Source organism: Budorcas taxicolor, chromosome 14 (genome assembly GCF_023091745.1).
Source record: "Budorcas taxicolor isolate Tak-1 chromosome 14, Takin1.1, whole genome shotgun sequence".
NCBI lineage: Eukaryota > Metazoa > Chordata > Mammalia > Artiodactyla > Bovidae > Budorcas > Budorcas taxicolor.
Genome location: NC_068923.1, coordinates 64,656,438 through 64,680,172, shown reverse-complemented (window position 1 = coordinate 64,680,172; position 23,735 = coordinate 64,656,438). Strand labels below are relative to the sequence as shown.

The window sequence follows — 23,735 nt, the reverse complement described above, 5'->3', positions numbered from 1 at the left end:
GTAGCTGTTCAAATGCAGCATGAGAAAGTCTGACAATACAATAGTGAATTTTATATTTATGCTCTTCTTGTCATTAAGGGTGACACTATATATTTTTTTAAATTTATTTTATATTGGAGCATAGTTGATTGAAAATATTGTGTTAGTTTCATTTGTACAACAAAGCAATTCAATTACACATTTACATGTATCTATTCTTTTTGAAATTATTTTCACATTTAGATTATTACAGAATATTGAGCAACATCTCCTGTGCTATTTGTTGTTGTTGTTGTTCAGCTGCTAAATCATATCTGACTCTTTGTGATCCGCACGGACTGCAGCAGCACACCATGCTCCTCTGTCCTTCATTATCTCCCAGAGTTTGCTCATATATTATGTTAGTTATTTATTGTAAATATAGTAGTATGTACATGTCAATCCCAAATTCCCAATATATCCCTCCCCCCACAGGTCTGCCCCGGCCTGGTAGTCACTGATTTGTACTCTAAGCCTGTGACTCCATCTTGTAAACAAGTTTAACTTTCTTTTTTTTTTAGATTTCACATATAAGCAATATCATATGATACTTGTTTTTTTCTTTCTGACTTCTCAGTATGATATCCACCATGGATGGACATGGCATTATTTCATCATTTTTAATGGCTAAGTAATACTCCATTATATATACACCATATCTTTATCCATTCATCTGTTTATGGGCATTTATGATTTTCTCATATTTGTCTATTGTAAACAATGTTGTGATGAAAACTACGGTGCATATATCCGTTCAAGCCATGTTTTTCTCCAGATATATTCTGAGGAGTGGGATTCCTAGATCATATGGTAGCTAAATTTTAAGTTTCTTAAGGAACCTCCCTACTGTTCTTCACAGTGGCTATATCAATTTACATTCCCACCAACAGTGTAAGAGGGTTCCCTTTTCTCCATAGCCTGTCCAACATTTTATTATTTGATAATTTTTGAAGATGGCCATTTGAATTGACATGAGATGACATTTTTTTTTGTAATTCTGATTTGTAATTTTGATTCCCAAGAGTTGGACATGACTGAGTGACTGAACTGAACTGAATGTTCCCTCTATACACACTTTCTGAATTCTTTTTACCATAAATGGGTGCCGAATTAATCAAAAGATTTTCCTGCATCTATTGAGATGACCATATGGTTTTAATTCTTCAATTTCTTGATATAGTGTATCACACTGATTTGAAGATATTAAAATTTTCTTAATAAAGTTACACTTGATCATGGTACCAGTTCAGTTCAGTCTCTCAGTGGTGTCCAACTCTTTGTGATCGCAAAAACTGAAGCACACCAGGCTTCCCTGTCCATCACCGACTCCTGGAGTTTACCCAAACTCAAGTCCATTGAGTCAGTGATGACATCCAGCCATCTCATCCTCTGTCATCCCCTTCTCCTCCCGCCTTCAATCTTTCCCAGCATCACGGTCTTTTCAAATGAGGCAGTTCTTCGCATCAGGTGTCCAAAGTATTGGATTTTCAGCTTCAACATCAGTCCTTCCAATGAATATTCAGGACTGATTTTCTTTAGGATTGACTGGTTGGATCTCCTTGCAGTCCAAGGGACTCTCAAGAGTCTTCTCCAACACCACAGTTCAACAGCATCAATTCTTTGGTGCTCAGCTTTTGTTACTATCTCACTCTCACATCTATACATGACTACTAGAAAAACCATAGATTTGACTAGACAGACGTTTGCTGGCAAAAGTCTGTCTGCTCTGCTTCTTAATATGCTGTCTAGGTTGGTCATAGCTTTTCTTCCAAGGAGCAAGTGTCTTTTAATTTCATGGCTGCAATCAGCATCTGCAGTGATTTTGGAGCTCAAGAAAATAAAATCTCTCACTGTTGCCATTGTTTCCCCATGTATTTGCTATGAAGTGATTGGACCAGATGCCATGATCTTACTTTTTTGAATGTTGAGTTTTAAGCCAACTTTTTCACCCTCCTCTTTCACTTTCATCAAGAGGCTCTTTAGTTCTTCTTCACTTTCTGCCATAAGGGTGGTGTCATCTGCATATCTGAGGTTATGCATGGTATATGATCTTTTTAATCTATTGATGGTCTATGACCAATTTAACCTATTGATGGATTCAGATTGCTAGTATTTTGTTACTAGTAATTTGTTTGCTAGTATTTGAGGATTTTTGCAGCTATATCCATCAGTGATACTGGTGTGTAAATTTCTTTCTTTGCGGTATCTTGGTCTGATTATGGAATCAGGGTGATGATGATCTCATAGAATGTGTTTGGGAGTATTCCTTCCTCTACAATTATTTGGAAGAGTTTCAGAATAGTAAGTATTAACTCTTCTTTAAATGTTTGATAGAATTTTCCTCTGAATCTGTCAGGCCCTGGACTTTTATTGGTTAAGAGTTTTTAAAACAGCTTCAATTTCATTACTTGTGACTGGCCTGTTATTCTCTAATTCTTCCTAGTTCAGTCTTGTGATATTGTATCTACTAAGAATTTGTAGATTACCCATTTTATTGGCATAGAGTTCTTATGATCCTCTATATTTCTGTTATAGCTGTTGTAATTTATCCTTTTTCATTTCTAGTCTTATTGATTTCAGCACTTTCCCTTGTTCTCTTGATAAGTCTGGCTAAAGATTTATCAACATTTTTTTTAACCTTTTAAAAGAACCAGCTTTTGGTTTCATATATCTTTTCTATTGTTTTCATTTCTCTTCATTTATTTCTCCTCAGATCTTTATGATTTCTTTCTACTTTGTGTTTTCTTTGTTCTTTCTCTATTTGCTTTAGGTGTGACATTAGGCTTGTTATTCATGTTTTTTGTTTGTTTCCTGAGGTAAACTGTATTGCTATAAACTTCCCTCTTAAAACTGCTTTTGCTGTGTCCCATAGGTTTTAGATTTCAGTTCTTTAATTTTCATTTGACTCTAGGTAGTTTTTGTTTTCCTTTTTTATTTCATCAGTTTTCCATTTGTTTTTAGTAGCATATTATTTAGCTTCCATGTGTTTGTAATTTTTACTTTTTTAAATAATTTATTTTGTTGACACATTTTTGGATGTGCTGGATTTGTTGCTATGTGTACTTTTCTCTAGTTGCAGTAAGTGGGGGCTACACTCTAGTTGTACTGCACAGGCTTCTCATTGTGGGGGCTTCTTTGTGGAGCACAAGTGCTAGGGGATGTAGTTGTGGTACATGGGTTCAGTAGTTGTGGCTCCTGGTCTCTAGAGCACAGACTCAGTAGTTGCGGCTCATGGACTTAGTTGCTCTGAGGTATGGGGGATCTTCCCGGACCAGAAATCGAACCTGTGTCTCCTGCATTTGCAGGCAGATTCTTTACCATTGAGCCACCATGGAAGTTGTTGCTGTTGTTCATTTTTATTTTTCTTGTTGACGCTTTCTAATCCCATACTGTGGTTGGAAAACATGCTTGATATGATTTCAATTTTCTTGATTATAGTGTGATGCTCACTTTATAGCCCAGCATGTGATTAATCCTGGAGAATGTCCCAGATGCTCCTGAGAAGAATGTGTATGCTGCTTCTTTTGGATGGAAAGCTCTACATGTCAATTAAGTCTATCTGGTATAATGTGTCATTTAAAGCCTGGTTTCTTTATTGATCTTTTGTCTGGATGATCTGTCCATTGATGAAAGTGAGGTGTAAAAGTCCTCTACTATTATTGTGTCACTGTCAATTTCTCCTTTTATGGCTGATATTAATAGTATTGGTTTATTTGCTGGAGTGCTCCCATGTTGGGTGCATATATACATACAATGATAAAAATTGTTATATCTTCTTCTTGGATTTATCCCTTGATCATTATGTACTGTCCTTTTTGTCTTTTGTAACAGTCTTTATTTTAAAGTCTATTTTGTCTGATATGATTATTGCCTTTACAGCTTACTCTTGATTTCCATTTGCAGGGAATACCTTTTTCCATTCCCTCACTTGCAGTCTGTATGTGTCCCTAGATCTGAAGCAGGTCTCTCAAAAAGAATATATAATATATGGATTCTATTTTCCTATCTGCTCAACCAGTCTATATCTTTTGATTGGAGTATTTAATCCATTTACATTTAAGGAAATTACTGACACATATATTCTTACTGCCATTTTCTTAAAGATTTTCAATTTGTTTTTGTAGATCTTTTTTCTATCCTTCCTCTTTTGTTCTCTTCTCTTGTGACTTGTTGACTAACTTTAGTGTTGTGTTTGGATTTCTTTTTCTTTCTTTTGTATCTGTTGTAGATTCTTAGTCTGCAGTTACCTTGAGGTTTTGATATAATATTTCTTTAATTTGTTGTCATCTTAATTTCAAATGCATTTACAATGCCCTGCATTTGTGCTACCCTCTTATCAAAGTGCTGGTTTTGACATCATATTTGTGTGCAGATGATTTCCTTCCTTAACTTTATGTTTGCCTTTATTGGTGAGCTTTTCCATTCATAATTTTCTTGTTTCTAGTAGTTGACTTTTCTTTTCCACTTAGAGAAGTTTCTTCATCATTCGTTGCAAAGCTGCTCTGCTGGTGAATTCTCTTAGCTTTTGCTTGTCTGTAAAGTTTTTTATTTCTCTGTTGAATCTGAATGAAAGTCTTGCCGGGGAGAGTATTGTCAGCTGTAAGTTTTTCCCTTTCACCATTTTAAATATATTGTGCCACTCCTTTCTGACCTGCAGAATTTCTGTTGCAAAATCAGCTAATAACCTTACACAAATTTCTTTGTATGTTATTTATTGCTTTATCCTTGTTGCTTTTAATATCTTTTCTTTGTCTTTATCAGTTTGATTACTCTTGATTTTTGGTGTGTTCCTCCTTGGGTTTATCTTGATTGGGACTGTCTGCACTTCCTGGATTGGGTAACATTACAGTGATTTACAGCATTCTATCTTTCAGCTCACTTATTCATTCTTCTGACTTAGTTACTCTATTGATTCCTGCCAGTGTATTTTTCTTTTGAATTATATCACTCATCTCCATTTGTTCTTTAGTTTTTATAGATAAAACATTTCTTTATTTAACATTTCTTAATGTCTTCTCAACCTGTGCTTCCATTCTCTTCCAAAATCTTGGATGATCTTCACTATCATTACTCTGAATTTTTTTTCCAATAGATCTCCTATTTTTACTTCACTTACTTGTTCTCTGGGGTTTTATCTTGCTTCTTCATCTGGGACATATTCCTCTGCTGTCTCTAACCTTCTGAGATTGTGGTTTCCATTTCATAGGCTGAAGATTGTGCTTCTTCTTGCATCTGCTATCTGCCCTCTGGTGAGTGAAGCTAAGAGGCTTGTGTTGGTTTCTCAATGGGAAGACCTGGTTCCTGCCAACTGGTGGGTGGAGCTGAGTCTTGTCACTTTGGTGGGCAGGTTCATATTCATCAAGATTCTAAGCAGCCTGTCTGTTGATGGGTGGAGCTGTGTTTCCATCCTGTTGGTTTTCTGGCCTGAGGCATCCCAGAACTGGAACCTACAGACTGTTGGGTGGGGCTAGGTCTTGAAATCTAAATGAAAGCCTCCAGGAGGGCTTGAATCAGTGAGTGCTCTCAAGAACTGCTGCTGAGAATGTCTATGTCCCTGAAGTGAGCCACAGCCACCCCAGTCCTCCAAAGGAGACCCTGTGGGTCTGGCCCAATCTCTTATGAGGTTACTGCATTTTTCTCTGGTTCCTGGTATGCCTGGGACTTTGTGGAGGTCTGTTTCTATTTTCCTCAAACTTGTGAAAATCCTGAGATAAAACCCTGCTGGTCTTCAAAGCGAAATTCTTCAGTATCTCAGCAGTAAATTATCCACCTGCAATGCAAGAGATGCTGGTTCAATCCCTGGGTCAGGAAGGTCTCCAAAAGAAGGAAATGGCAATCCACTCAAGTATTCTTGCCTGGAAAATCCCATGGACAGAGGAGCCTGTCAAGCTACAGTCCATAGTGTTGCAAAAGAGTTGGGCACAACTTAGCGACTAAACATACATATGTTACTAGCATGTGAAATAAGAGCAACTGAACAGTAGTTTGAACATTCTTTGGTATTGTCCTTATTTAAGATTGGAAAGAAAACTGACCTTTTTCCAGTACTGTGGCCATTGCTGAGTATTCAATATTTGATGACATATTGAGTGCAGCAATTAAGCAGCAGCATCGTTTAGGATTTTAAATAGATTAGCTGGAATTCCATCACTTCCACTAGCACTGCTGCTGCTACTGCTGCTGCTAAGTCGCTTCAGTCATGTCCGACTCTGTGCGACCCCACAGATGGCAGCCCACCAGGCTCCCCAGTCCCTGGGATTCTCTAGGCAAGAATACTGGAGTGGGTTGCCATTTCCTTCTCCAATGCATGAAAGTGAAAAGTGAAAGTGAGGTCGCTCAGTCGTGTCCGACTCTTAGCGACCCCATGGACTGCAGCCCACCAGCCTCCTCCATCCATGGGATTTTCCAGGCAAGAGTACTGGAGCATTACGTCATAGTAATGCTTCCTAAGACCTACTTGACTTCACACTCCAGGATGTCTGGCTCTAGGTGACTGACCACACCATCATGGTTATCCAAGTCATTATGACCATTTTGGTATAGTTCTCTTGTGTATTGTTTTTACCTCTTCTTAATCTCTTCTGCTTCTGCTAGGTCCTTGTAGTTTCTGTCTTTTATTGTGCTCATCCTTGCAGGAAATAGTCCCTTGGAAGCTCCAAGTTTCTTGAAGAGATCTCTAATCTTTCCCATTCTATCATTTTCCTCTATTTCTTTGTATTGTTCATGTAAGAAGGCTTTCTTATCTCTCCTTGCTATTCTCTGGAACTCTGCATTCAGTTGGGTATATCCTTCCCTTTCTCCCTTGCATTTGCTTCTCCTCTTTTTCAGCTATTTGTAAGGCCTCCTCAAACACTTTTCCTTCTTGCATTTCTTTTCTTTAAGATGATTTTGTTCACTGTCACCTGTACAATGTCACAAACTTTTGTCCATAGTTCTTCAGGCACTCTGTCTACCAAGTTTAATCCCTTGAATCTACTTGTCACCTTCACTGTATAATCATAAGGAATTTGATTTAGGTCATACCTGAATGACCTTGTGGTTTTCTCTACTTTCTTCAATTTAAGTCTGAATTTTGAAAAAAGGAGCTCATGATCTGAGCCACAGTCAGCTCCAGGTATTGTTTTTGCTAACTATATAGAGCTTTTCCACCTTCAGCTGCAAAGAATATAATCAATCTGACTTCAGTATTGATTTGGGTTGATTTTATTGCAACTGTGTCTTCCCTACCAGCTTGTTGTTGCTCCTCCTTTGTCTTTGTATATAGTTATTTTTTCTGGAAGTTTCCAAATTTTGTTGTTGTTTGGTTGGTTTTCGTTGATGGTTGTTCAGCAGTTACTTGTGATTTTGGCATTTTTGAAACAAGAAGTGAGCTCATGTGCTTCTACTCTGTCATACTGCTGATCAATTAGAAGAGATTATTAATATACTATTTCAACATTTTTTTTCAAAAATTGTATTTGATAATGTATGGAATAAAATATGTCAAATGATCTCACTTTTATAAATCTAAAATTGCTATTAGTATACACAAACAATTCCCACATACACAAGCAGAAGTACTTTCTTTATCCATAATTTTATTCATCAAAAATTATACTATAAATGTAATATTTTAATATATTTCTAACTATGTATATTTTAAACTTTATTTCAACAAAAGATTACCATGATTTAAATGAAACCATTTAAAAAGAAAACCATTTCTTATATCACCTTCTGTTTTCAACATTTTTAGTACAACATTGCAATAACAGCTTGTTTTTCCATTTTTTCCCTCCAGTAATGAGGAAACTATGAAGATAAAGCAAACAAAATATATATAATTATAAGCTCAGAAAGTGTGCATAGTATACAGACTAAGGTTCGTTATTTAAGATTGCCTTCCCATGTCAAAAATTTTGTTATTTCCTAATGTCCTATCAGCTTAGATAACATACTTTGAATAACTTTCAAAAATCTCTTCTTACTATTTATTCTACATATTTATGCAACTTAAAAGACTTTTAAAAATTAGAGTGTTTTCACATCATAATTGTCCTGTGCAGTCTGAGCCCTACACAATAGAGTATATATGCTTGTATTACTCTTTATTTTCATACCTAGATAAGATGTCTTTTAAAGGAACTTTCTCAAAGAGATGAGAAACAACTTTCAATAGGGACAATAGTATTATAATTCTTAACTGCACTGGTCTTAAAACATAACATCAGAGAATGTTGCAATACAGATTTACCCAAATTCAACTCATCAAGCTTTTCTTAAGTATTTAAACTGTTGTTGGATTGATGATCAAAAATATAATAAGATGATATCTTTCTTCAGTAAACAAAATAAATTCCAGTATTGTAAGGGAAGCACACAAGTGAATATCATTAAAACCATATGAACATGGATACAAGTTATGGGAAAACCCAGTCCATTTCAAGAGTGGATACAATTCTCATAGGCAAACATATTCTAGGATGGGAGAAAAGCATATGTTATATTACTGAGCTGATGAAGTGTAGAGACATTTGGAAGAACCGTTTGCCTTAAGCAAATGGTTAATTTCAGGGAACAGTAGTTTGTGTTTTTTAATGTTTCTTTTTAAACTACACATCACACAACTAAAATGATATATTTTCTGAAGACACACGTTTAGCATGTTGTAACACAATATGGTAGAAATGGAAATATAATGTCAGAAAGTTAGATTTGGACTATATTAAGGAGAAATTTAAATCCAAGAATGCACATGTGTAAGTGAGGCAGGAAGAGCACCAAATTGCAAGTCATAAGCTCTGGGTTCAAGGCATGCCTTTATTACTGCTAAGTGTGCAAACTTCTGGCATACAAGTTTACTCATGAGCAAAACGGCAACATTGACATGTACAATGTTTTAATTAGTAACAACATAATGGTTGTGAAAGTACTTTTAAGTTAATGTATGCTATATGTCAGGGATTCCCCGGTGGCTCAGAGGATAAGGAATCCACCTGCAATGCAGGAGTCATAGGAGACAGGGGTTTGATACTTGAGTCAGGAAGATCCCCTGGAGGAGGGCATAACAACCCACTCCCAATATTCTTGCTTGAAGAATTCCATGGACAGAGGAGCTTGACAGGCTACCATCCATAGGGTCACAAAGAGTTGGACACAACTAAAGAGCCTCTTGATGAAAGTGAAAGACGAGAGAGAAAAAGTTGGCTTAAAGCTCAACTCTCAGAAAACTAAGATCATAGCATCTGGTCCCATCACTTCATGGGAAACAGATGGGGAAACAGTGGAAACAGTGGCTGACTTTATTTTTGGGGGCTCCAAAATCACTGCAGATGGTGATTGCAGCCATGAAAGTAAAAGACGCTTATTCCTTGGAAAGAAAGTTATGACAACCTAGACAGCATATTACAAAGCAGAGATATACTTTGTCAACAAAGGTCTGTCTAGTCAAGGCTATGGTTTTTCCATATTTATGTATGGATATGAGCATTGGACTATAAAGAAAGCTGAGTGCCAAAGAATTGATGCTTTTGAACTGTGGTGTTGGAGAAGAACCTTGAGAGTCCTTTGGACTGCAAGGAGATCCAACCAGTCCATCCTAAAGGAGATCAATCCTGGGTGTCCATTGGAAGGACTGATGATAAAGTTGAAACTCCAATTATTTGGCCACCTGATGTGAAGAGGTGACTGATTTGAAAAGCTCCTGATGCTGGGAAAGATTGAGGGCAGGAAGAAAAGGGGATGACAGTGGATGAGATGGTTGGATGGCATCACTGATTCAATGGACATGGGTTTAGGTAGACTCTGGCAGTTGGTGATGGACAGGGAGGCCTGGCATGCTGCAATTCATGGGGTTGCAAAGAGTCGGACATGACTGAGCGACTGAACTGAAATGAACTGAAGTGACTTAGCATGCATGTGCATATGCTATATGTCTATGTGAAATAACTGATATAATTTCTTAATTCAGTGAACTTTGGGAGATAACACATTTTTGATACAGGAGTAATGTATCAGGAGCTGTATAATAAGAATCTTTATCTGAAAGACAAGTGTATTATACCTCCAATAGAAGAGGTAACCATTGCTACTGCAATGGTTAGAATTCTTAAGGGTATAGGGTAAGAAAGAGTCAATATGAGTTGAAAATAATCAATTAATGAGATTGAAGAAGCAGAATCAATAAATTGCTGTATTTATAAAGATTTTTAAATCTGTATTTACTGGGAAAATCATAGGAAAATCAAAAAGAAAAAGAAAAGATGAATAACCAAGCATTTATTCAGCCCTACTTAATTCTGGGTACTTAAATATGTCATTTTATGACAGATAATCTAGTCCTTCACTAAAGCAGAACAGTTTGGTGTTACTCTTTCCACTTTTATTGAAGAAACAGAACTTTGGGAACAATAATGAGCTTCTCTAAATCAAATAAGAGTGACCGTATCTAAAATTAAAATTATTCTAATTCCAAATTTCATGTTCTCTCATTTGCAATGATGTATATGTGTTGTGGAGAAAAAACTAACTTAATTTTTTTTAAGTTAAAAAAAGTAAATATCCATATCTCAGGTGAGTGAAAATAATAAACACCCCACTCCAATGTTCTTGCCCGGAGAATCCCAGGAATGGGGAGCCCGGTAGGCTGTCATCTACGGGGTTGCACAGAGTCGGACACGACTGAAGTGACTTAGCAGCAGCAGCAGGAGAAACATAGAAAGTCATGAATATTGAATCTTTCAGAAGTAATGCTATTCTTAAAAGCCGAATATACAGTAGAAGATGAGAATTTTGAAAATGGAACATTGAAAAAGGTTTATTTTTAGGGAATGGGAGGAGAAAACAAATTACCCAAGAAAAGAATGAAAAATGGATGGGCAAAGAGTAGATTTGGGGAAACTAAGGTATTTCTTGGTCATGTAAATAACCAAGACCATGTAATAAAGATATTACAATGATGACAGTAGAGTCAAGGGAAATGAGGACTACAAAAACTAATTTAATTTGGGATGGATAAGTCATTAGTAATTAAAGAGATGACGCAAAAAGCCAGATTACAAAACATTAGGAAGTAGTTGTATGATAAGGTAGTGTCACATGGGTAGCTATTCTTTAAAAGATAAAGATTTGCACCTTTGCAAATTTCTATTAATGATCTCTTTGCAAATACTAAAATTAGATATATAAATGAACATATTTAGAAATCATGCTAAGACAGGGGTTGAAGATGGGTCCAAATTCAAAAGTGTGACAGATGCATGATCAGAGTCAGCTTTTCCTCATTATGGTACTGTTTTAATATTCAGTTCAGTTCAGTCGCTCAGTCATATGTGACTCTTTACAACCCCATGAACTGTAGCACGTAAGGCCTCCCTGTCTATCACTAACTCCTGGGGTTTACTCAAACTCCGGTCCATTGAATCTGATGCCATCCGACCATCTCATACTCTGTGGTCCCCATCTCTTCCTGCCTTCAATTTTCTCCAGCATCAGTCTTTTCAAATGAGTCAGTTCTTCACATCATGTGGCCAAAGTACTGGATTTTCAGCTTCAACATCAGTCCTTCCAATGAATATTCAGGACTGATTTCCTTTAGAATGGACTGGTTGGATCTCCTTGCAGTCCAGGGTACTCTCAAGAGTCTTCTCCAATACCACAGTTCAAAGGCATCAACTCTTCAGGGCTCAGCTTTCCTTATAGTCCAACTCTCACATACATACATGACTACTGGAAAAACTATAGCCTTGACTAGATGGATCTTTGTTGACAAAGTAACGTTTCCACTTTGTAATATGCCATCGAGGTTGGTCATAACTTTCCTTCCAAGGAGTAAGCGCCTTTTAATTTCATGGCTGCAATCACCATCTGCAGTGATTCTAGAGCCCAGAAAAATAAAGTCAGCCACTATTTCCACTGTTTCCCCGTCTATTTGCCATGAAGTGATGGGACCAAATGCCATGATCTTAGTTTTCTGAATGTTGAGCTTTAAGCCAACTTTTTCACTCTCATCTTTCACTTTCATCAAGAGGCTCTTAAGTTGTTCTTCACTTTCTGCCATAAGGGTGGTATCATCTGCATATCTGAGGTTATGGATATTTATCATGGCAATCTTGATGTCAGATTGTGCTTCATTCAGACCAAACGTTTCTCATAATGTACTGTGCATATACGTTAAATAAGCAGCCGACAATATACAGCCTTGACATACTCCTTTCCCTATTTGGAACTGGTCTGTTTTTCCATGTCTAGTTCTAACTCTTTTTTCCTGACCTGCAAAAAGATTTCTCAAGAGGCAAGTCAGGTGGTCTGGTATTCCCATCTCTTTCAGATTTTTCCACAGTTTGTGATGATACACACAATTAAGGCTTTGGCATATTCAATAAATCTGAATTAGATGTTTTTCCTGAGCTATCTTGCTTTTTCGATGACCAGCGAATGTTGGCAATTTAATCTCTGGTTCCTCTGCCTTTTATAAAACCAGCTTGAACATGTGGAAGTTCACAGTTCACGTATTGCTGAAGCCTGGCTTGGAGAATTTTGAGCATTACTTTACTAGCATGTGAGATGAGTGCAATTGTGTGGTAGTTTGCGATTCTTTGGCATTGCCTTTCTTTGGGATTGGAATGAAAACTGACCTTTTCCAGTCCTGTGGCCACTGCTGAGTGTTCCAAATTTGCTGGCATATTGAATGCAGCACCTTCACAGCAACATCATTTAGGATTTGAAATAGCTCAACTGGCATTAGATCACCTCCACTAGCCTTGTTCATAGTGATGCTTACTAAGTCCACTTGAGTTCACATTCCAGGATGTCTGGCTCTAGGTGAGTGATCACACTGTCGTGATTATCTGTTGTGAAGGTCTTTTTCGAACAGTACTTCTGTGTATTGTTGCCACCTCTTCTCAATACCTTCTGCTTCTCTTAGGTCCATACCTTTTCTGTCCTTTATGTGCCCATATTTGCATGAAATGTTGCCTTGGTATCTCTAATTTTCTTGAAGGGATCTTTAGTCTTTCCCATTCTATTATTTACCTCTATTTCTTTGCACTGAACACTGAGGAGGGCTTTCTTATCTCTCCCTGCTATTCTTTGGAACTCTGTATTTAAATGGGTATATTTTACCTTTTCTCCTTTGCTTTTCACTTCTCTTCTTTTCACAGCTATTTGTAAGGCCTCCTCAGACAGCCATTTTGCTTTTTTGCATTTCTTTTTCTTGGGGATGGTCTTGATCCCTGTCTCCTGTACATTGTCACAAATCTCCATCCATAGTTCATCAGGCACTCTGTCTATCAGATCTAGTCCCTTAAATCTATTTCTCACTTCTACTGTATAATCATAAGGGATTTGATTTAGGTCATACCTGAATGGTCTAGTGGTTTTCCCTACTTTATTCAATTTAAGTCTGAATTTGGCATTAAGGAATTCATCATCTGAACCACAGTTAGCTTCTAGTCTTACTTTTGCTGACTCTATAGAGTTTCTCCTTCTTTGGCTGCAAAGAATATAATTAATCTGATTTCAGTGTTGAGCATCTGGAGATGTCCATGTATAGAGTCTTGTGTTGTTGGAAGAGGGTGTTGCTTTGTACAGTGTGTTGTCTTGGCAAAACTTTGTGTGTCTTTGCCATCCTTCATTCTGTACTCCAAGACCAAATTTGCCTGTTACTCCAGTTGTTTTTTGACTTTTCTAGTATACTTATATACTTTTATACAATATACTTTTCTAGTATATTGGTATAATAGACTCAAACTTTTCATTTTCCTAGCATGGCAGTAATTTCTGTGAGGGAGAAGTTTAGAGAAAAGGAAAAGAGGCATTTAAATTGAGACGTATTATTTGACAGTTAAGAACAGCTGCCCCATCTCACTCTCCACAGCCACATTATAGTTGCCCTTTTATTTTGCAGTGACCCTGTAACTGCAATGTCAGCTTTACTCGCTGCAGATCCTTCCCCTTTTCATCTGTGTGCATGCCATTATCATCTTAGTCTTAACAAAAGTATCTGTGATAATGTGTTTTTCAACTCAAACCGGCAGAGCAGTCCTATGGACTACTTATTCACAGATAACTCAATTTTGGCATCTAAAACATCTCAAAATATGTCCAATATTGCCATATTTATTTATCAAGCATATTTTTATGGTGCCCTAATAGTTTGCCTCAGATATGTCTGATTTCCTTGACATCTTCACTCAGTTGTATCATTTCTTCCCCCTGGAGTATTCTGTCCTAGCATTTGTGCTAGTGTCATCCTATTCATTCTTCAAGGACCCACTAGAAAAACCTCTTTCATAAAGCTTTTCCTGCTTCCACAATCTGTTACAATCTGGTAAACTCCTCTAGCATTGTGCATATCTTCATTACTGTATGTAAACATATTTTTCCTTGTCTTATAAGACTTTTCTAAGTGTAAAATCCTTTAAATCAGAAATTCCAAGGATTATTATTAATATGAATAATATTATTCATGTTTTTGTAAACATGACGAAAATAGTTCAATATGTAGTGAATTGAACTGTTTAAGATAGCAAACCTGGAGCTTCATCATTTTTCTGTTAATTTCTTTGATCATATGAATTTATAGCAGGACTTCAAACTCATCATAAAACTAAATGACAAGGCAGCAGTTTCTAAAACAGAAATATTCTTGCATGCACAAAACCAATATTTTTATAAGCAATGAGGAAATATATAAGAAAACCCTTGATAAATAAAGGCATATTATAAACTTTTATATTTTAATTATCATTTTATGTGTTAATCTCCAAGGTGAGATCCCCAGAGTCTGTGCTTTGAGATCTTAAAAGTTTTGTTTTTAATTTGAAATTCCTATGGAGCATAACAGGCTTTTAAATGGAGAAATGCTGCCAAAGAAATAATGAACCTGACAGCAGTTTCTGTGTTGAACAATAAATTAAATTTTTAAATCTTTTGAAATCATAAACAAATTCTGGGAAAGCTCAGCTTGAGATGCTTAGGTTTATATACACTTTCCTTCTCCAGGAGAGACCTTGTTTGTCTTTTTGAGAGCAAAAGTAATGTTTGATCCAAAATTTGGGTTTTCATTTGGAATATAAAAACCCCGCTATATACCAAGACTGAAATAGCAGAGAATATGTTTCTTATTTGGTAATATTAAAACCAAAAGTGAGTTTCGGTTTTGGAAATGAGAAATAGATTCAAGGAATTAGTTCTGATAGGCAGAGGGCCTGATGAACTATGGACAGAGATTCATGACATTGTACAGGAGGCAGGGATCAAAACCATCCCCATGGGAAATAAATGCAAAAAGTGAAGAACAACTTAAGGGGCTCTTGATGAAAGTGAAAGAGGAGAGTGAAAAATTTGGATTAAAGCTCAACATTCAGAACACTAAGATCATGGCATCTGGTCCCATCACTTCATGGGAAATAGATGGGGAAACAGTGGAAACAGTGGCTGACTTTATTTTGGGGGGTTCCAAAATCACTGCAGATGGTGACTGCAGCCATGAAATTAAAAGATGATTACTCCTTGGAAGGAAAGTTATGACCAACCTAGATAGCATATTCAAAAGCAGAGACCTTACTTCGCCAACAAAGGTCCATCTAGTCAAGGCTATAGTTTTTCCAGTAGTCATGTATGGATGTGAGAGTTGGACTGTGAAGAAAGCTGAGTGCCGAAGGATTGATGCTTTTGAGCTGTGGTGTTGGAGAAGACTCTTGAGAGTCCCTTGGACTGCAAGGAGACCCAACCAGTCTATTCCAAAGATCATTCCTGGGTGTTCTTTGGAAGGAATGATGCTAAAGCTGAAACTCCAGTACTTTGGCCACCTCATGCAAAGAGTTGACCCATTGGAAAAGACTCTGATGCTGGGAGAGATTGGGGGCAGGAGGAAAAGGGGATGAGAGAGGATGAGATGGCTGGATGGCATCACCGACTTGATGGACTTGAGTTTGAGTGAACTCCAGGAGTTGTTGATGGACAGGGAGGCCTGGCATGCTGCAATTCATGGTGTCACAAAGAGTCGGACACAACTGAGCGACGGAACTGAACTGAACTGAACTGACTTTCCTGTCTTTCCCTCACTCCTGCCATGCACCTGGCAGCTTGTAATTACTATCAAGCTTTACGTCTGATTTGCCTGGAAATAGTGTTTCCAATATAAAAAAATTGGAAGCCACTCTACCTCCTAAATATTTTTTGTGCATCACAAAGAAAAAAATATTCCACTTGAAAATAATATAGCAATTGTTCTCCCTAGATCCCATGCCAATACATTCAGGGGCTCTCATTACTTTAGCAATGGTGGTTGGCAAATCTTTAGAAACTGTCTTGGTAGAGTTTTTTAATGTATGAATAATAGAGAAAAACATTATTAACAGATATGAAGCCAATAAACAAAAGGTATTTTATATTTACATGGGACAGAGGCTGGTCCTTCAATTAAGTAAACCAGTCTTCCTCTGTATGTGGAGGTTGTGATTCATTGTGTATCTGCCTCATAAAGGCTAATTTTCCTTTGAGATGACAGGGGCCCAGTAAAAGAAAGTTAATTTAAGCTCTGAACTAAGTGTATCACTTTATAATGGGCTGATACAGTGTATCTTTTGCCAGTGATTTTTATTCCTCTATGGACTTTCCCTTTTCTTATTCTTTGGGGTGCTTCTCATGCCTTTTATATATGAATGACCATTGTTTCATACTTTTTAAACACAGAAAAGTTATTATTTTCCCTTCTGAAAAAGATTAATCTAAAAATATTATATCTACTATTTCTGAATCGGTCCTGATTGTAGCTGACATTGAAATTGAAAGACAATCTAATCCACTACTCTTGTAAAGAGACCCCAACTCATATCTCTGCTTGATATTTTCTTTTTTCCAGATCCATGTTTTTATTAGTTATGCCTAAAAGAATCACTAGCAATTTCCTGAATGTACTGATGTTTATCATGCCTTTGCACAGTCCTTTTCACGCTTATACCTGGGAAAATCAGGAATTCTAAATAGAAATCATATAACAAGGTATATTCATTATTCTCAATCTCAACAGGACTCTAAAAATTACTTAACAAGGCAATGTTTCTATATCAAACTTGATTTCCCACTATTGGTGATTACTATTTCCAGCTTTTTCTCTCAAAGTTCCTTTCCTATACATTCCCATCTCCTGTGAGACAGGAACATGTGTGTGTGTGTGTGTGTGTGTGTGTGATATATAGGGTCTTGCTTGATGCATCATTACCAAAGTAAAATTATTAAACATGAGCTCTCTCATTTTCCTATCACAAAACCTCTACCCACCCTTGGAATTGTGCTTATTTTCTCCAAAAGAGTTATGTTCTTTCACTTATTGTTTTTCCTATCATCAGTACTTTCCTCTTACACGATTATTTATATTAACCAACAAATATGCTCTGGTTTCCTGTATCTCTAAAAAGGAAATCTCTTTTGACTTCCTAATGACTACAGAACTTACCCATTATTCTTCTGCTTTACGGAATTTGATGTTCCAAAGATATTACCTATCCGAACTGTCTATTCACTCTTTAGATTATCTCAATTTGTCTCAACCTCTGTCACTCCAATGAAATCACTCTTCCCAACAACCCTCATGTTGTTGAACTTAACAGTCTTCTGTCCTCATCATTTTCAATTTTTCAATTGTATTCAACATTCTGGACCCCCTTTTAAGGACTTCTTTCTCTTGCTTCGTTTACACTTATTTCTCTTGCCACTCATGAGAATGATAAAATAGCTTCTTAAATTTCATCACAGCATGAAATAGCATAGATTTTTGCCCTAGGTCACAGATTCTAGTTCACTGCAATTACCATATTACAAGTCTCTACCATCTTAAATCCAGACTACTTCAGTGGCCTTCTAACTAAAACTTCTATTTACTTTAATTTATTTATCTAAAGTAAGAAGCATAGTGTACTGAAAAGACAAATTGAATCTGTTGCTTTTCTCACAACTCTTTGTAGCCTTCCTTAATAGATAGGTAAGCTAAATGAGGAGTCTGACATGCTACAATCCATAAGTTTGCAACAATCAGACACAACTTAGTGACAGAATGACAAGAAGAAAGCTGAATGAGTGAAGAAGCCTAGGTGTGACCATTGTGAACCAGAGAGCTTGTTCTGCCTAAAGGGAACACATGTTAATAGGTTCCAGTAGATGTTGCAAGGAAGGTACATTGGTTTTAGGGGCAAAATCTAAAAACTGAATTACAAAAATATTTGAATGATTGTATGAGTGTGTGTGTGTAAAATCTCCTGATTTTCAAATGTTGACTCTCATATTTTAAAAAACACCGTGTGTTTAAAACAAAACATATCTTCAGACCAGATTAGGTAGAATGGCTGCCAATTTGCTTCCTCTGCAGAAGAGATTGGTTTCTCCACATCTCAACTTCATTCTACCACTTTTCTATTGCATTCTGTGTTTTTCTCCAATTTACATTCTATAATTTAGACTCTCTGATCTTCATTTTCCTGAAATAGCTCATCAAGCTCTGTATGAGTGTGAGGTTCTTCCTTTCCTGTAGAATAGAGGCATAAAATTCTTCTGGTATCAATGAAAGTGGGACCTTCTTACATTGGGTGGGATCCTATCCTGACAATTTTATCCTCAATTTTTGACTTCACAGTACTTTCTTTTCTTTTGAGATTCATTTAATTATAGTCTTTTTTCACCATTAAATTTGAAGTACTATGTGGGACATGTACTATGTCTGCTGTTATGTGTGTTATTTGTCCCTGGTTCAAAACCAGGCACATAACAGGCAAGCAAAACAAGTAAATAATGAATGTATAAATATATAATTGGTCTCTGGACTTCATGTCTTTACATAACAGATTCTAATCACACTTTATCACATAGTTCAACATTTGCCTCTGTGAACTTCATCTAGTTGCCAAAAATACAGTAACTGTTCTGTCTCCATAATATTTTTAAATATTCTTAAATTATAAGAGTATATCTTAGTCTGATTGAAAGCTCCTGGATTCTTAACATCTATCAGGGAGCCTAAAAAATTATTGCAGGATAATCTGATGATTTGAAATTTACTGAAAGGTAATTTAAGCCACTATATTACTATTACTAATAGTAACAAGCCTATTTCTAATAAACCCCATATTTTTGTAAAAAGTGAGACCAAATAGATACATCAGTGATAATTATTTCCAGTTACCTTTCCATACTGTAATAGCAGCTAGAATTAAATGCTTATTAGTCTTAAGTTTGCTACCATGTTTACATATCTCATGCAATATTCCCCTCAATCCTAGGAAACAGGTATTATCGTTTTTAGATCTGAGGAAAACATCCTCAGAAAAGACCATATATTGATGGTTGATTGTAAGAATGGGATCTGAATGAAGTTTGTTTGGTTTCAAAGCATAATGTAACACAGTGATTAAAGGGTCAGGATATAGAATCAGGAAGTAATGAGTTCAAATTCCAGCTCCATAAAATTATTAGCTGGATAAGCAGACTTTCAGTTTTATTATTTGTAAGTGAAAATAAAAGTGTTAGTTGCTCAGTTGTGTCTGATTCTTTTTGACTCCATGGACTGTAGGCTCTCCTTTCCATGGAATTCTCTAGGCAAGGATACTGGAGTGAGTGCTCCTGCTGCTGCTAAGTCATGTCAGTCTGTCTGACTCTGTGTGACCCTATAGATGGCAGCCCAACAGGCTCCTCTGTCCCTGGGATTCTCCAGGCAAGAATACTGGAGTGGGTTGCCATTTCCTTCTCCAATGCATGAAGTGAAAAGTGAAAGTGAAGTCACTCAGTCGTGTCCGACACTTAGCGACCCCATGGATTGTAGCCTACCAGGCTCCTCCATCCATGAGATTCTCCAGGCAAGAGTACTGGAGTGGGTTCCCATTGCCTTCTCCGAAAGCCATTCCCTTTTCCAAGGGATCTTTCCAACCCAGGGATCGAACCTGGGTCTCCTGCATTGCAGGCAGATATTTTACCATCTGAGCCAAAGTGGAATAAAATAACAAACAGGTTTTTTTTATTATAGGTTTTATTATTATAGGGTTTTTATTAAATAAAGAATACATGTACAAATACCAGGTATACTGATGACACTTTGCAGTCTATAAAATATCACTTTTAACTACTGAGATTGAGATTTAGTTGATTTTTAATATACTTACTTAGTTTATTAAGCTCTAATTCTAACTGGATTCCGGGTCTTTTGAATTTCTTTTTAATGTGATTTTTCAAACAATATTATCCATATTAATTATCAGCCTGGTTAAAGTTCTGCAATTTTTTTTAGAAAATTACAATTTTATTCATATTGAAATAATATTGTTTTCCCCTCCAAGAATATCAAAATATAACTTTAAGTCAAATGATCCATGGAGACAAAATATTCATAGGTTTTTATTATAAGAACTACCTTTTTAGTCACCGGGAATTTCTTCAGCATATAATTTGTCCTTTACACAAACAGAATAAAGAAGAATGTAAATGTGTAGTATGTGAAACTATAACCATTATCATTTTTAAATTTAATATATCATGAATATTTTGTGAAAATAGTATTTGTGAACTAAATTATCACTTAGTATTTTATAGGATTTTTGTATCTTTTGTTTGTAAAATGTTACATTCAGAGGACTACTGAAAATTCAATATTTTTAAACAATATTGTGTCATAGTGTAAATTAATAGTTACCATACTATTGAGTGCACTATTCCTTTGACACATTTAACCATGAGTGCTCTGTGTGCTAAATCGCTTCAGTCGTGTCTGACTCTCTGCAACCTCATGAACTGTAGTCTACCAGTCTCTTCTGTCCATGGGATTCTCCAGTGAGGAATACTGGAATGGGTTACTGTGCCCTCCTCCAGGAGATCTTTCCGAACCAGGGATGGAACCCATGTCTTTTTTATTTCCTGCATTGGCAGGCAGATTCTTTACCTCTAGCACCACCTGGGAAGCCTAGTCTACTACGTATATTTTCTAAGCTATAAGTAAACTTATTAATTTCAATTTTTAAAATAAATACTAAATTTAAGATGGAGATAAAACTTATTCAAATTAAATTTTCTTTTAAATAAAATGTTTATAGAACATTTGCAGGAAGATTTCACACGCAGTATCTCATTTGAAACATCATTCTATGTGTTAATTTGATTTACATGTTACAGAAGAGGAAACTCTGGCAGACAAGATTGAAAAACTTACTCAAGATCAGACAATTAATAAACATCAGAATATGAATTCAAACTCATGTATTTCAAGTTGAATCTCATGATTTTTCACTTACTGTGCTGTGCTGTGCTGAGTTGCTCAGTTATGTCCAACTTCTTGTGACCCCATGGACTCTAGCCTGACAGGCTCCGATGTCCATGATGATTCTCCAGGCAAGTATACTGGAGTGGGTTGCCATGCCCTCCTCCAGGGAATCTTCCCAACCCAGGGATCCAACTCACTTCTCCCACATAGCACATGACAATAAATTAATCATTTAAACTTCAAACAGTTCCCTAATAAATTTGATGTTATTTAATTAGTCACTTCAGTGAAATATTATTAATCATAACACATCAGTGAAATCTAGCTGCCACACTTTTAAGTCACCACATCTTCATCTCCATATTATTAGTTATATTTGAAATTTAAATTAAAATAAACTTTAACAAAGTTAATAATGAAATAAACAATTTAAAATCGTACCTAAAATCTGATCCAACTCTCCTCCCATTTTCTGGTTCTCCTGGATCTGGGCATAAATTGGAAGCTGTCTTAATACCTCCCTCATTTACTGAAACAACAGGAAAGCAAGAAAAGAAAGAATCAAAACATGTATGATTAGAAAATCAAGAGTGATATTAATTTCAAATTGTACATAAAATATATTCTTGTATTTTATTATTCCAATCACTATAATTTACACATAGAAAGTTAAATATAATTTTATAAACCAATAATGAGAGCAAAAACACTTTTTAATTTGTGGATATATAAAACATAATTTTCATGTTTCTATTAAATGACATACTACTTTGAATATTAACACATAAACAGTTAACACTTTATTTTTAATTACTATCAAATTGTGAAATCTCTGGTAATGCACTCCCTAGGTATCATTGCCAGAGTTTCCATTAATTATTGGCAGCAGAGAAGTCACTACCAGTTATATCAGTGTGATCAGATACTTGTTATTTTTAAAGTTGCAACATAAAAATCAAACTTTATGGAAAAAGTTTAAGGATAATGGCCCTTTTTAACTGGTATATAACAAGGAATTTATTCTGCCAATGTGAAAATAAAACTGTGGTGCAAATTATCAAGCATGTCATTGAATTATGCTATAATGCTGAAAATCTAATAAATTAAGGGCTTTACCCTTTAACAAGTTCCGTGACTATGTTTTAGTTAGTCATTGTACACTTTCAAGAGTTTCTTCAGAACAGCCTATTAATAAATTATGTATTCATATTTTCAGTGAATGTGATCACAGTAAATAAATAATTTCCTAAGAAATCTTTTTTTTAGTGGGAAGATTATTAAACCAGATGAAGTCTGAAATATCTGAGTGACACTGTTTCACGAATTCAATCTTATAGCAAATTGGAGAATAACTTCTATTTGCTCTTCATCAACTTATCTGCTTTTTAAAGAAAGGAATAGGACCTGAGTAGAGACTCCAGAAATGAAAAAATCTAAACTTTGCTATGGTTCTTGTCCTACACTGTGAATTGGAATCACCTATAGAGTTTTGTTTTTTTTTTTCTTTTTTGAAAGAACAGATGCTTACTTTTTTGTCTAGATATTCTAATGCAATGACTCTGGGCAGACACTGTGAACCAGTTTGTTTTGTTGTTGTTTTCTTGTTTGTTTTTTTAAATAATCTTCCAGGGGATTCTAATGAAGAGTCAATGTTTGAAAACACTGGATCCCTGCATCATTTAGCATGGATTGTCAACTTATTTAAATTGATTTATCAGATAGCAAAATAAGTATCTTGCTTATCAAGATAAGTATGACCAACAGTCATAACTCTGATAAAGCCGTCATATTTTCAACTAGGTATGAAATTTTGTGTTTGCACTCTTATTCTATAAAAATTACTTTCTCAAATACCCTCACATATATTTTTATTGCTCTCAACTTAATTATAAATTCACTAATGCATACAATACATGTGACTTTTGTTTTCATTTTCTAGGTCTGCTGACTTGCTAATTTATTTTTACTTCTCTGGTTTTTGTTATTATGTTTTCTTTTGGCCACTCTTTTACTTTAGCTTATATCATATACAGAGTGCAGATTTAAAGGCACTGATCCACAAGTCTCAATATGCTGAATTTTCTTCATGACTTGAAAAGTTCTCTCTTTGCTAAGGACTTCCAACCTAAGGTTGTATCATTTTTTTTTCTCCCCCAGCTCCTTCCTGATCTTTCAGTGGCCTACTAGGTCCCTACCAAAAATCTAATCATTTCATGTGCATGCTCAAATCTAACTTAATCCTTGATTTTTTTTTTTCTATTATCATTCTCTTCCAATTCATCTTGAGTACTAGAAAAGAATTAAACTTTCTCAAACACAGCTTTCATTACGGTCCAAATATCCTATGATTCTAGATTTCTAAGCAAGTCTATTATATTTCCCAATAGCCACCAAGATACATCCATAACCCAAGTCCCACAGATTCTTTATTTTTATGCAAGTTTAATGGTTAGCCATGCTCCTTCTTTGTTTTGTGCCTTCTCCAAGTCTTCAT

At 35.9% G+C, this 23,735-nt stretch overlaps 1 protein-coding gene across 1 annotated transcript in view; it reads right to left on the bottom strand.

Moving 5' to 3' along the window:
- CSMD3 (CUB and Sushi multiple domains 3) overlaps positions 1-23,735 on the bottom strand; it is a 1,391,498-nt gene that overhangs the window by 789,294 nt on the left and 578,469 nt on the right. The window contains exon 9 of the mRNA XM_052651435.1: positions 21,683-21,770. Within this exon, the coding sequence (XP_052507395.1) occupies positions 21,683-21,770 (88 nt within the window). The remainder of the gene's footprint in view (positions 1-21,682; positions 21,771-23,735) is intronic.